This window comes from Botryllus schlosseri, chromosome 9, assembly GCF_051294905.1.
Source record: "Botryllus schlosseri isolate E-star chromosome 9, Bs_hap1, whole genome shotgun sequence".
NCBI lineage: Eukaryota > Metazoa > Chordata > Ascidiacea > Stolidobranchia > Styelidae > Botryllus > Botryllus schlosseri.
The window spans coordinates 10899773-10911291 of NC_137244.1; the positions used below are offsets into that span (position 1 = coordinate 10899773).

The 11519-nt window shown below is 40.0% G+C and overlaps 2 protein-coding genes and 1 long non-coding RNA gene across 5 annotated transcripts in view; 1 reads left to right on the forward strand and 2 right to left on the reverse strand.

The window, feature by feature from the left end:
• LOC145446572 (uncharacterized) overlaps positions 1-11519 on the reverse strand; it is a 203627-nt gene that overhangs the window by 116179 nt on the left and 75929 nt on the right. The gene's annotated exons all lie outside the window — the stretch shown is intronic.
• Positions 3-11519, reverse strand: part of LOC145446543 (signal recognition particle subunit SRP54-like) — an 87447-nt gene continuing 75930 nt past the window's right edge. The window contains exon 2 of the mRNA XM_080324876.1: positions 3-2187. Coding sequence (XP_080181002.1) covers positions 651-2138 — 1488 coding nt within the window. The 5' untranslated portion in view covers positions 2139-2187 and the 3' untranslated portion in view covers positions 3-650. The remainder of the gene's footprint in view (positions 2188-11519) is intronic.
• The window catches only part of LOC145446546 (creatine kinase U-type, mitochondrial-like), a 44429-nt gene continuing 36541 nt past the window's right edge, over positions 3632-11519 (forward strand). Inside the window, exons 1-3 of one of the 3 annotated variants that reach the window (XM_080324883.1) lie at positions 3661-3785; positions 9289-9388; positions 11302-11444. In XM_080324883.1, the coding sequence (XP_080181009.1) occupies positions 11308-11444 (137 nt within the window). In that variant the 5' untranslated portion in view covers positions 3661-3785; positions 9289-9388; positions 11302-11307. Of the gene's footprint in view, positions 3786-9188; positions 9214-9288; positions 9389-11301; positions 11445-11519 lie in introns of those variants that run through there. The other 2 variants (XM_080324884.1, XM_080324882.1) reach the window with 2 other exon arrangements.

The following is an 11519-nucleotide window of genomic DNA, read 5'->3' on the forward strand; positions in this document are numbered from 1 at the left end:
GCCTTCATAAAACAAGAATCTGTGATTGGTTTTGGAGATGGTAAAATGTTTCACAACAACTCGTTTATGATATGTAAATTCGAATGCAAAACATGAATCTGGTGAAAGTCCACCGCACACAATTCAGTCTAGCTAAGTAGCTATCAAAATAAGCAAAGTATCCTCGAACAATGTACAAATCTCACGCACTGACAGGACCTGTTACACATTGGGCTAACAAATTGAAGTTTGCAGACACGATATAGGCAACGCCTGAGACTGAGAGTAATCATTATGGAGATATTGAGGTGTCCCAACTCGTTACAACCAAATACATTGTGGTCAATAGGATTGTCTCATGCACAAACATGACCATGCCCGTTAGTATGAGAAATACTTTGCTATTATCCAACTTAATAGAGGTTACACAGAAATCCAAACTATTGAAGCCGATTCATCCTGCAGATCGTAATGGAGTCAAGAAAACCATCGAGTACAAATGAAAATTGTTTTTCAATAAGTATGCATCGTATATTATATCCTCTAATCATGACCGATTATCCCCATAGATCTTCAAAAACCATCATGATCCACCAAACAACGAAGTAAAAATCGGACCTGCGACACATCTGACGAACAACCCACACTTGGCACGCCAGTTGGGCTTAGCGCTACTTATTACCGCCCCCAGACCCTTGCTGGAATTGTCTCATCATACTTTGAAGTCCTTGCATCCCACCCATCTGGTGCAAGACCCGAGGGTCCATCATTTTGGCCATGTGGGTGTTCAACCGGGCCATTTGCGACGGGTTCACGTTTTTGTCCATTCCGCCCGGCTTGAACAGGCCTTTCATGCCTCCCATTTTTTTCACCATCTGAGCGAATTTACCGTACTGTATCAGTAGTTCGTGAACTTCTTTCGGTAAGGTCCCGGAACCTCTTGCCACGCGAGCTATCCTACTCTGTTGACGGGTGAATAATTTGGCACCGTCTTTATTATCCAGTTCGTCGTCAGTCATACTGTCCATGATTGTCATCAACTTTTTGAGCCGGTCCATGGAGTCCTTTTCGTGTCCCTTTGTCATGAAATCATTGAATCCCGGAATCATACTCATGATTTGACTGAAAGGTCCCATTTTCATGATATTTTGGAATTGTTCGTACATATCACGCAGGGTAAATTGCCCGTGCTTGAGCTTTTCGACCAGCTCTTCATTCTCGTCCAGTTTCAACTCATTCACCTTGTCGATAAGTCCTTCGATATCTCCCATGTTCAGCAATTTCCTGATAAACGGCTGTGTTTTGAACTGTTCAAAATCGTCGATATGCTCCCCGGTTCCGATGAAGATAATTGGCGATTTCGTGGCAGCAACCGCGCTCAATGCGCCACCACCTTTAGCATGGCCATCTAGTTTGGTAATAATAACCGAGGCTACATCTACTTTCTCTTTGAAAGCTCTTGCTTGAGACTCGCAGGCTTGTCCGATGGTCGCGTCCATAACAAATATCACATTGTCCGGTGTCACTGCGTTGTACACTTGCAACATTTCTTCAAAAAGAGCATCTTCTTGTTTGTGACGTCCGCTCGTGTCAACAATTATAATCTCGAAATTTTCTTCTTTGAACTTTTCAACACCTTCCTGAGCTATGATGACAGGGTCGGCTTCCGTGTAACTTCCGTAAAATGGTATCCTGGCTTTTGTGGAGTTCTGTTTCAACTGGTCGAACGCACCAGCACGGAATGTGTCAGCGCAGATCAGACATGTTTTCCAATTTTTTCTCTGATAATAATAAGCAAGCTTGGTACAGGTGGTGGTCTTACCGCTACCTTGCAACCCTACAAACATAATAACGTTGGACTGTCCTTTGACTGGTTGCCATGCCTTTGTGCCAGGATCAACCAATTTCACCAATTCTTGAAATACCGTGGTCTGTATCATTTTTCTCTTGTTCAAACCAGAAGCCATATCTTCGAAATCAATTGCGCCACGGACATTTTCTCTCATTTGCTTGACCAGTCTTATGTTCACATCGGCTTCGAGTAGAGCACGGCATATCTCGCCTAGCATCGACTGAAGAACCTCCTCGTTGATAATGGTGGCATTGCTGAGGGATCGCAAAGCATTTGTGATCTTCCGACCAAGATCAGCTAACACCATCTTGGTTGATTATGTAGAAAGATTACTGTATTTCTGAAATGCTGATATGCTTTGGTGAATTATTTATTCAAAGAAATAACATATTGTAGCCTACCATCAATCAAGGTTATTTGTTATGAATGATAATAAATAGGCTACTGGTAATAATGAGAAGATTAATGAAAAAAAATGATGAAAGCGAAATCCTAACAAGACTGCAGCAGAGCCCCTCGAAATCTCGGTTCATTTTTTTGAAATAAATCCAGCGTGATGAGAGCTTTTCTGCATGGAATAATTAGGTAATTTAACAAAAATTTATGCGTGACGTGGCCACCAGCAGCAGAGCAGATGAATACCAAATCCTCACGTCACCGTCGCGCGTCGCCTAAAGGGTTGCCCGACATTCGAGCACACAGGACAATGAAAACAACAGTTGCGCATGCGACACTTTAGCATGTGTCACTTGAGCATGTGACTTTATAACTCTGGAACAAAACCAACCCTACCCTCTACAATTAAACCTATGTACAGCCTAACCCCGCCGCTAACCCTACCATGCTCATGTGGGTTAGGGTTTCTAGATCGGGGCTTAGTATCATTAGGGTTGGGGGCTAGAAACATTAGGTTCCTCACCCCAACCATGATGACTAAACCTTATTCATGGAGTCGTGGATTAGGCTGACCTTATTGTGAACACAGCTACTGAAGCTTGTGAATACGGCTGCTCTTATTTGGAACATAGCGACTGACTTCAATTTGGACATGACTGATCTTATATTGAACATAAGACTGTCCTTATTGTGATTTGTGAATATTATTATCGATGGCCGTTTTGCCTGATATATCAGGTAAGCAGCAATAATTCTCCAAGTAAAAGCAATTAAATAAAAACTAATTATAAAGTAAAACAGAGTGAGCATAGGACACCGATTCCATACTACAGGATAATAATCAAAATCAAACCAACCCTCCTATACACCAGACTGGAATCAGTGGTTGTTTTCGTCAGTCCTACACAGAACATAATCACATTGCCTGCAGTCACAGCAATAACACGGGCCAATTGACGTGCAGAAGAATAATGAATAATTAAACTCATTTTTCATATAGTGAAAAAGAAAACAGGAGGTGCAGACTAAAACGAAAAACGGTAATTACCGTAACGCGTAATGTCGAACGGCCTCGCTGTTCTGCATCCTCGAAAAGTCTACGAGTCGGGGAAAACCCCTCCACGACATCTTGTTTTGGTAGTGATTTCGGGCATGTCTACCTCGCAACATAACATCGATACATGAATCGCTTTTCGAAGTACCAACTAACCATACTTCACGTGCTGTGAGAAATGCGCTGTTTGTAATATAATATAAGTAGGCTACCACTTCATTCTAACTATATCGAGGATATGAAAATTACTTGATGTGGCCAAAAATCGTTGAAGTGATTAGCCATTAGAAACATATATAGTTATTTCCAGGATGTTCAGTGGAAATGAAAACAGTGTTTATTACGTCACAAAAATGGATAGGATATCTGAAAACATTTTTCTTGTAATTTACTGTAACCTGCATCAAAGGCGGCAGGGTACATAAAGATTCTGGATTTACATGCTCTCAAATGAAGAATTTCTACCTTCGAGTTAAAGGAATATTCAAGCCTAGAAGAAATCAGGTCAGTTTATGTCCCAGTGGCCGTTTCTTGGGTTTACATTACTGACCAATCCAAGTGATAAATAGCATTGTGATATTATCGGTATTCGGTACCGATCACTGATTTTGATTTGTAAACTCAATGGATAGCGTAGGCCTATCTCAACTCAACGCGTTTTAAAGAAGCCCATTTGCCGAAATGCGAATCGACCCGCATTCTAGTCGTCTTGTTATCATCATTTGTCGACGAAATGAAACCCGTCAGCTTACGAGTTCTGACTTCAGTATTAAGTATATTTGTATGCATAACGTACACACATAATTATACAGAAACACACAAGATTCGGACTCATGTACCAGCAGTATCTCTATCTACTACAGAAACGAACGGGCTGTGAGCAACTGTTCCCTATATATAAGCTGCGCACATAGAAAATATGTGCCGCGCACAAAAATAAAATCCCCCTGTGGTCCGAAAAAAAATTATCACTATGTCTTTCGCAGAAAGCACTGATGCTGCTCTGACCAAAGTGACGACCATTTTCATGTGCATATGTACAATCTGCCTAGCGAGATAGTGTAATGGTTGTGCGTCCGGCTTCTCGATCGGTAGGTCGTCGGTTCGATCCCCGGCCGTGTCAGACCAAAGACTCGAAAACTGGTATCCGTGGCTGTCGTGCTAGGCGCTCAGCAATCACGGATAGCACGGAAGAGAAAACCGGAGGTGCAGACTAGATGACCTTACTATAAAGGCCGTATCGCATCTCCTTCGTCAAAGCATCTCGATGGTGCAGGCGAAAAATAATACCATATCTCTCTCTCTCTAATTTGGAATCATAGGGAAAATTTTTGCAACTTTTGCAACTCTTTTTTTGCAGCTTCCGGCAGCCTCCTAAGTACTCATAAGTTATGTAGTATGGTTTTTAAAGCTGTTTGGAGGATTCTTATATTGCAACTTTTCTCCTTTTTTTCATGTACCTTTTTGTAACTTTTTCGATTTTTCATAAAATTTTTTGCAAGTTTTTTCGATTTTTCATGCAAAATTTTGCAAGTTTTTTCGATTTTTCAAGAAACTAACTTTTTACTGGAAATAGTTGGCACAATAAGTATATCGATCGCTTGATGATTTCACTTTCGTTTAAATTTGAGGTCCTTTCTGATTTGACGTACATTCAGGCTAGACCGCCGAGAATTATATTTTCACTGGGTAAAATTTTTCAGGCTTTTGATTTTGTTGAAGTCGCCAACACTGAGTTTTGCTACAGTGCCTTGGATACGGATCGATACGAGTATCTCATACCCTAATAATTCCAAGGAACTTGTCGATAAGTGCAACTTTTTAGTGCAACTTCGAGAAAAATAGATGCAACTTTTGTGAAAAATAAATGCAACTTTCCACGGATTTGACTGCAGCAAAAACTTGCCCTATAGTAATCAGCTAATCAGTTATTCGTAATCAGACGAAGCGACGCCATCTCGGTAAAAACGTCGATTTCAACCCGAGTGCTCTGAGACACACCATATCCTCTCTCCATCGGACGAGCAAGTTCACGTTCCTCTTCTCCAAATTATATTGTATTTGCACCCATGAGCTCGAAATTGGACGGTGTGTTATTGTGTATGCCTGTGAATTGCAATTCATTGCTGCGCAACAGGTCTCTCAAACGCTGATCGTCAAATGCTGCAACTGTGCAGTGTAGGCAGTATTTAATTATGTTGAAATTTTGCCGAAATAAAATATTACAAACAAAAGTAAGGCGTTGAATTACATCAGCTTCTCGGCAGCAAAATTCTGACTTTATTCGATTCGTTTTAACAGGAATCTTTTATATTCCAATTAGCTTGGTCGCCGCTGGGCAGATTGATGACAGTACGGTAACATATACGGCAGAGGTCTCAAACTCAAATGTGCTTGCGGGTCAATTTTCCAGTTTTAGACGACGCCGCGGGCCGCAGCATCAATAAGGGTATATTTGAGGGCCTTATTTGACGGGATGAAATTGTCCTATTCAAAAGCAACCGACCTAACAGACTGACATTCCGTACACATCACAAAAATGTGATTTACTTTTGTAGCAATTTGGACCTGGCACGAAAAAAATTATCACATTTATAACCATTTGAATAGAATTGCCGTTGTACTTGATAGATAATAGTTATAAGATATAGACACCATGCGAGCGGACAATTGCATGATGTCATCATAAAAGCTATCGCGTTATTATTTTGTAGCTACTATGAATATTTTGAATTTAACAGATTGATAATAGATATTGATCTGATATCACAGCATTTAGGGTTGAGCAGTGAGCAGTGTAGCCCAATCCAGGATTCGGGTATACACCTAATAATTGGGCTATTAATCTCATGATTGTCCGTGGTCAAATACCTTGGAATATTGGGGCATATCAATAACAATATAAATATACTGTAAATAATTTATTGCAAATAAAATATAAGTATATTGTAAACATAAACGCAAAACATCGTTGCATCGTTGGAGCGTACCACTGCGGTACTCAGTACTCAGATGTAACTAACATATTGCCAATACTTCGCCAAAGTTCGCGTCCAGGTCACGACTTACAAATTTCAGTCACGAGTCATCTAAGGGTCCGGTTTTATCATCATGAATTGGAAATGTCACGAAATAGTGAATCTTCTAGTGCATGGTAGCGTTCGCAATTGATGTGATGGTGAAGTTTGATGAATAGTTTCAGGTTTTCGGAGCAATTTGAGAAGGAATATTAACTTTTAAAACCTAAAAAGGTATATATCTGGCACTTATATATTGTCAAATACTTGAAAATCTAAAATGTCGTCGCGGGCCGCACAAAATGTTCTGGCGGGCCGCGTGTTTGAGACCTCTGATATACAGTATACACCAATATCAAATTTCAATTAATAACGCATTTGGCAGACAGCGGATTTCAATTGATAAGCTCAAATACGCTCATATAGTTCTTGCTTCAGTCGCACTTTGAATAATCGTATTTTAAATCTGAAAGTAACGAGTGCATTGCCGGTATTAGGACGTCACATCAGTGTGTTAACGAAGTATTTAGGCCTACACCAGGGGGACGAACCTGCGACCCCAGAAAATTCAATGAGTATGTATTGGCGGCCGTCGACGTACAAATTGAATTTGCGAATTAACTCCCGATTTGAATTAGGCTAATCTTTAAATTTTTTTCGCGATCCAATGCGACTTCATTTTTGATTTTACTGTAGTTCCGCCCTTTGCAATTTGAGCCCCACAGTACAGATGCGATCGATGGCGAGATAAAGTGCGGTCGTACCTACGCAAGAATTCGTACTCAAGTGTTAGAGGTATATCTAGGTTCCTCCTTGCCATTTGATCCGCATATAAGCGGTGTCTCAAAAAGGCTAGAAGAGGGCCGTGCTACAAGTCGATAAATACGGCATGATAATGAAGAATGTCGACCTGTTGTAAAATGATCAATGTTGTCGAAATACCACGTAAATATGAAACACAACAACAACAACAGACGCGAACAACAGAGGAAAAGGACGTGTCATATATAGAAATATATACCACCATAAAATCTTGTGCTCGTGTGCTCCTCACGAAAGAAATTTGTTTCTGGTGCGTTTACGGGTGATTCCAATATATTTCCACTATACCGACAATCCTGATGGGAGGTCAAGAAATTACAGCATGAAGCAAATTGACACAATTTTGGCAGCAGTCATTTTCTTCAGAATACCACCGTATTCTAACTGCACCGGAAAGGATTTTCAAAATATGCACCATAGCACACGTGCAATACCTGTGATGTCATTGCTTCTTGACCCTTTATGTGCAACTCACAGAGTCGCACGTGTGTTATGGTGCATATTTTGAAAATCTTTTAGCGGCAGTTTGAATACGGTGACCTTTTAAAGAAAATCGCTTCAATGGCTTAACTTCAATTTCAGACCAGATCATGTTTAGAGCGCAGTTCCCCCTCTTCACTCGTAATGTGATTATCTGGTGTCGTGTAATAAAACGAAATGTAAATGCTGTCATTTTATTCTATCAATAAAGCATGTGGCTTGAATATACGTATACGTCTGGTGTCACGCGCTGTTGTCGAGGGGACCACGCAGTGATTTGGTGTGTTTGCGCAGACTCGTGAAAAATTAGAGGGAACATTGGCTGTGACCCCACCATACTCCCCTACATCCATTCTCTGAAGAAGAATAAGTATTATATATACCCTTAATTCGCACGCAAATTGATGTAAATTTACCGCTACAGTTCAATTGCGGGTCCAGCCTATCCCTACACAATACCGGTCGAAAAAAATCTTCCTTGGCTGACCCTTACCCTCACCCAGGGATATCCCTGCCGCTACCATCCAGGCTTAGCAGTTGCGGTATTATTATGCTCAGCATTCGTTGCAATACATCCATAGAATCGGCAAAGTCTCTCGATCCAATGGTTCCTGGAGGATATAATACCCATTCTCTTGTAACAGTTCAGACAGATCAACTACTGGACGGTTTCAAATACCCAGTACTATATACCATTCTACAACATACTTTCTTATCCTGCAGTAAGCCTACTTGATTCTTCTTGAATAGCATTGCTGGCTAAGTTTTTACCATCTTTTACGTACGTCGAGGATATCAAAGTATTCATGGGCAGTGAAAATTGTGTTATGGTTGTGAAGAATCAAATATATATATCACTGTGCATTGTGCAAACGCAACAATGAATCATTGAATACTATCTGGAATGGCAAGAAAATATTCAACAACTGGAATGTCACCAATATCCGTTTCTCTGAACCGAAATATCATAGAAACATTAAGGTTGACGACGAAGTAGGCATACAGTCAAGGTGGTGATTCTTGGACATCTTCGTAATGTTCTTATTTGAAACTTTAGTTGCGATGGCGACGAATGAAACTATTCTCACAGCTGTCAGAGACCTTCGCTTTAGAAGTAAAATTCGAGATTATAAAATCTTTTCCCATTGCCCAAGTCATGGCAAAGATTTTCAAATGTCACCATGTGATTTATGACTTGATACGGACAAGAGCGGATTTAATATTTTCCCTTCTGGATTGTAGTTTCAAATCAAAGACCACGACAGAGATATAAATAAATGCAAATCGCATGAAAATTTCAAATCCGTTTTGAAAATTCAAATCTGAATCCTAACATGTATTTTACCTATATATTAATAATTTTTCGTATATATGAAACGAGGCTATGAGGTAACAATACTCGTCGCTCAATATTAGGTACGTACTTCAATTTCAAGTGCCATCGCAAAATAAGCAGTTTATGAAGTAAGGGACTTGAGTCGAAACAACCGAAATATCATAATTTGAAATCCCAGAGCCAGAACGCGGTAGTCGCGACTTGCCTGCTCTCGTCTTTTGTGAGATAAGACAATTGATCTCAATTAAAGTGGGGTGAACATGTTGCGCGGCTGAAGGTATTTAAAGTCGCAGTACAATGACATGAAACCAGACACTCATTAAATATAAAAGTGTTTCGTTGTGTTGCGAAGGTCTGTTGAAAGTCGCCCCAGCTTGTCCTGTTGCCGTTCGTCCTTCAGTCGTTGCCAGAAACCAACAGTCTTCGCAGCATCTTCAATCCGTAGCCGAAACGTAAGATTATAGCTATTTTTCATCTCGATATGCAGGAGTTAGCAATGCTACATTCATTGTACCAAAGCAATTTCATCTCCTTGTCTTCTTAAGGAGCTTGAAAATCCGTGGGTATAAGTCAGTGTTGGTATACTTCGGACGTAATGAATATGAAATCGACCAAAGTTTATTCGAAATAGCAAATATATGTAACGATATTCGACGATAATTGACGGATAAATAGAAGCTGCGATAAATATATACTATGGCCGTGCTGTCGGGAACAGTCAACTCATAATCCTATTTCAGCAGTAAACGGCTATGCGATGGAGCGTCATTCGTTCTTATCATATCGCATCTTTTCACAACGTAAATTTCTTCGAGTCTGACTATGGAGTGATACAGATATATATAGCAATCATTTCCAGTTTATTCGTTTCAGACAATGGAGTGGTACATATATAGAGAGTAATAATTTCCATGATATGTATTGTTAAAACCTTAATTTACCTTGAGCGAGTCCCACCGACCAACGAATACGAATTGACTAGTCAGGTAGTCACAGGCTGAGTACTAGTAGGCTAGTAGCTGAGGTTGTCTGTCGTTGGTACTCAAATAAAAGGAAAAGTAACATCGTAATTATCTACACACGTCCAAGTAAGAAGTAGCGAAATAAAAAAGTAATCATCCTAGGCCTAGTTTTGCCTAAGTAATTGGAAACCGTTAAATAGACGAAGTATTCTAAAATCACTTGAGTAGAGCAAGTGGGCGAAATCGACGTAGGTCGACCTCAAAATTCCTGCTCAAGAGCTGGAGGTTCATCTAGGAGAGGTGTCACCAAGACGCGGCCCGCGACTCGATTTCAGATGTCGAAAGAACGCTTAGTAAAAGGCAGTTTGAAATGCTGAAATTGATTTCAGTGTAAAAATATAGTTGTTGTTCAAAATACGCTATTCTCCTGTGCGCGCGCAACATCGCTACTAGGGTTAGGGTTGCATTTAAAACAAACGGTGTTTTAAAACACTTTGTTTAAAACATGTTTTAAACAGTGTTTTAAAAAAAGGGTATTTAAAAAAAATTGTTTTTTTTTAGTTGTAAAATTAGGCCATAATTGGGTAAATACACAAAAAACGTGTTGTAGGAGCCTACGGACAATTACCACCCGATGTAGCCGACGTATATCGATATGGGATGGTTGGAACACTCAAAATAGTCAACAGCAATAGTACATAATATTTCGTCAAAGGAGCTATTTTTACCCTATTTTTTCAATTGTCAATCCACTATGACGTCCCAATTTAATATTCGTGACGTCATGGCTTTGAAAAAACATAAAAAACAATAAAAAACATGTATTCAATTAGGGCCTTGTTTTAAAGATGTTTGTTTTAAATTGATTTTTGTTTTAAATGCAACCCTAGTTACCATATTTTGAAAATCTGAAAAGAGGACACTTTCTCAAAATAAAAATACTTACAATACTGGAATAAAATGTTAAATTTTTCCCGATTTTGTGGTTGGTTGATTAAAAAAAAGGTCAACTTTCGGGCTCAGCTCCCGATATAGCCGCCGAAACGTTACTTCAGTGCGGGTTTGCTATTATCTCGGTCGAATTTCACCCTATATTTAACAAAAATTCTCAAAAAAGAGGACACATGGGCGTCCTCCGAAGACACTTTCAAAAAAGAGGACAAATCCTCTTACAGTTTCGGCGATTGTAAGAGCATTCCATGGAGAAAGAAGTAGCTGATATGAATGGGTAGCCTATATCGCCTTGATGTGTGCAATGGCTCAAACCCTGCCAAGACGTAGACGCTTCTCATACTAGACCATAATTATTATGCGTCCAAAATAGTGATAGTGTTTCGACATGAGTAATAGTTTGCAATCAATCCACCGCATGAATCAGACTTCAAGTACGACTGTATTCTCAGATTGCGATGTTGTTCCGATCAACCTGGAAACTTCTTGGGGCTGCTAGCTTCCTCGCGACGGGCACTGCTTTTACCTATCACAATTTACGAAAACCTGAGACTGCTCTATCCGCTGCCTCCAAAGGGAACCGCTATCCTCCAAGGTAGATGATCTTATGCTTCTAAAACGTAGTCCGTTTTGTAACCATTTTTAGAGTACCTACTTTTGCAAAGACGAC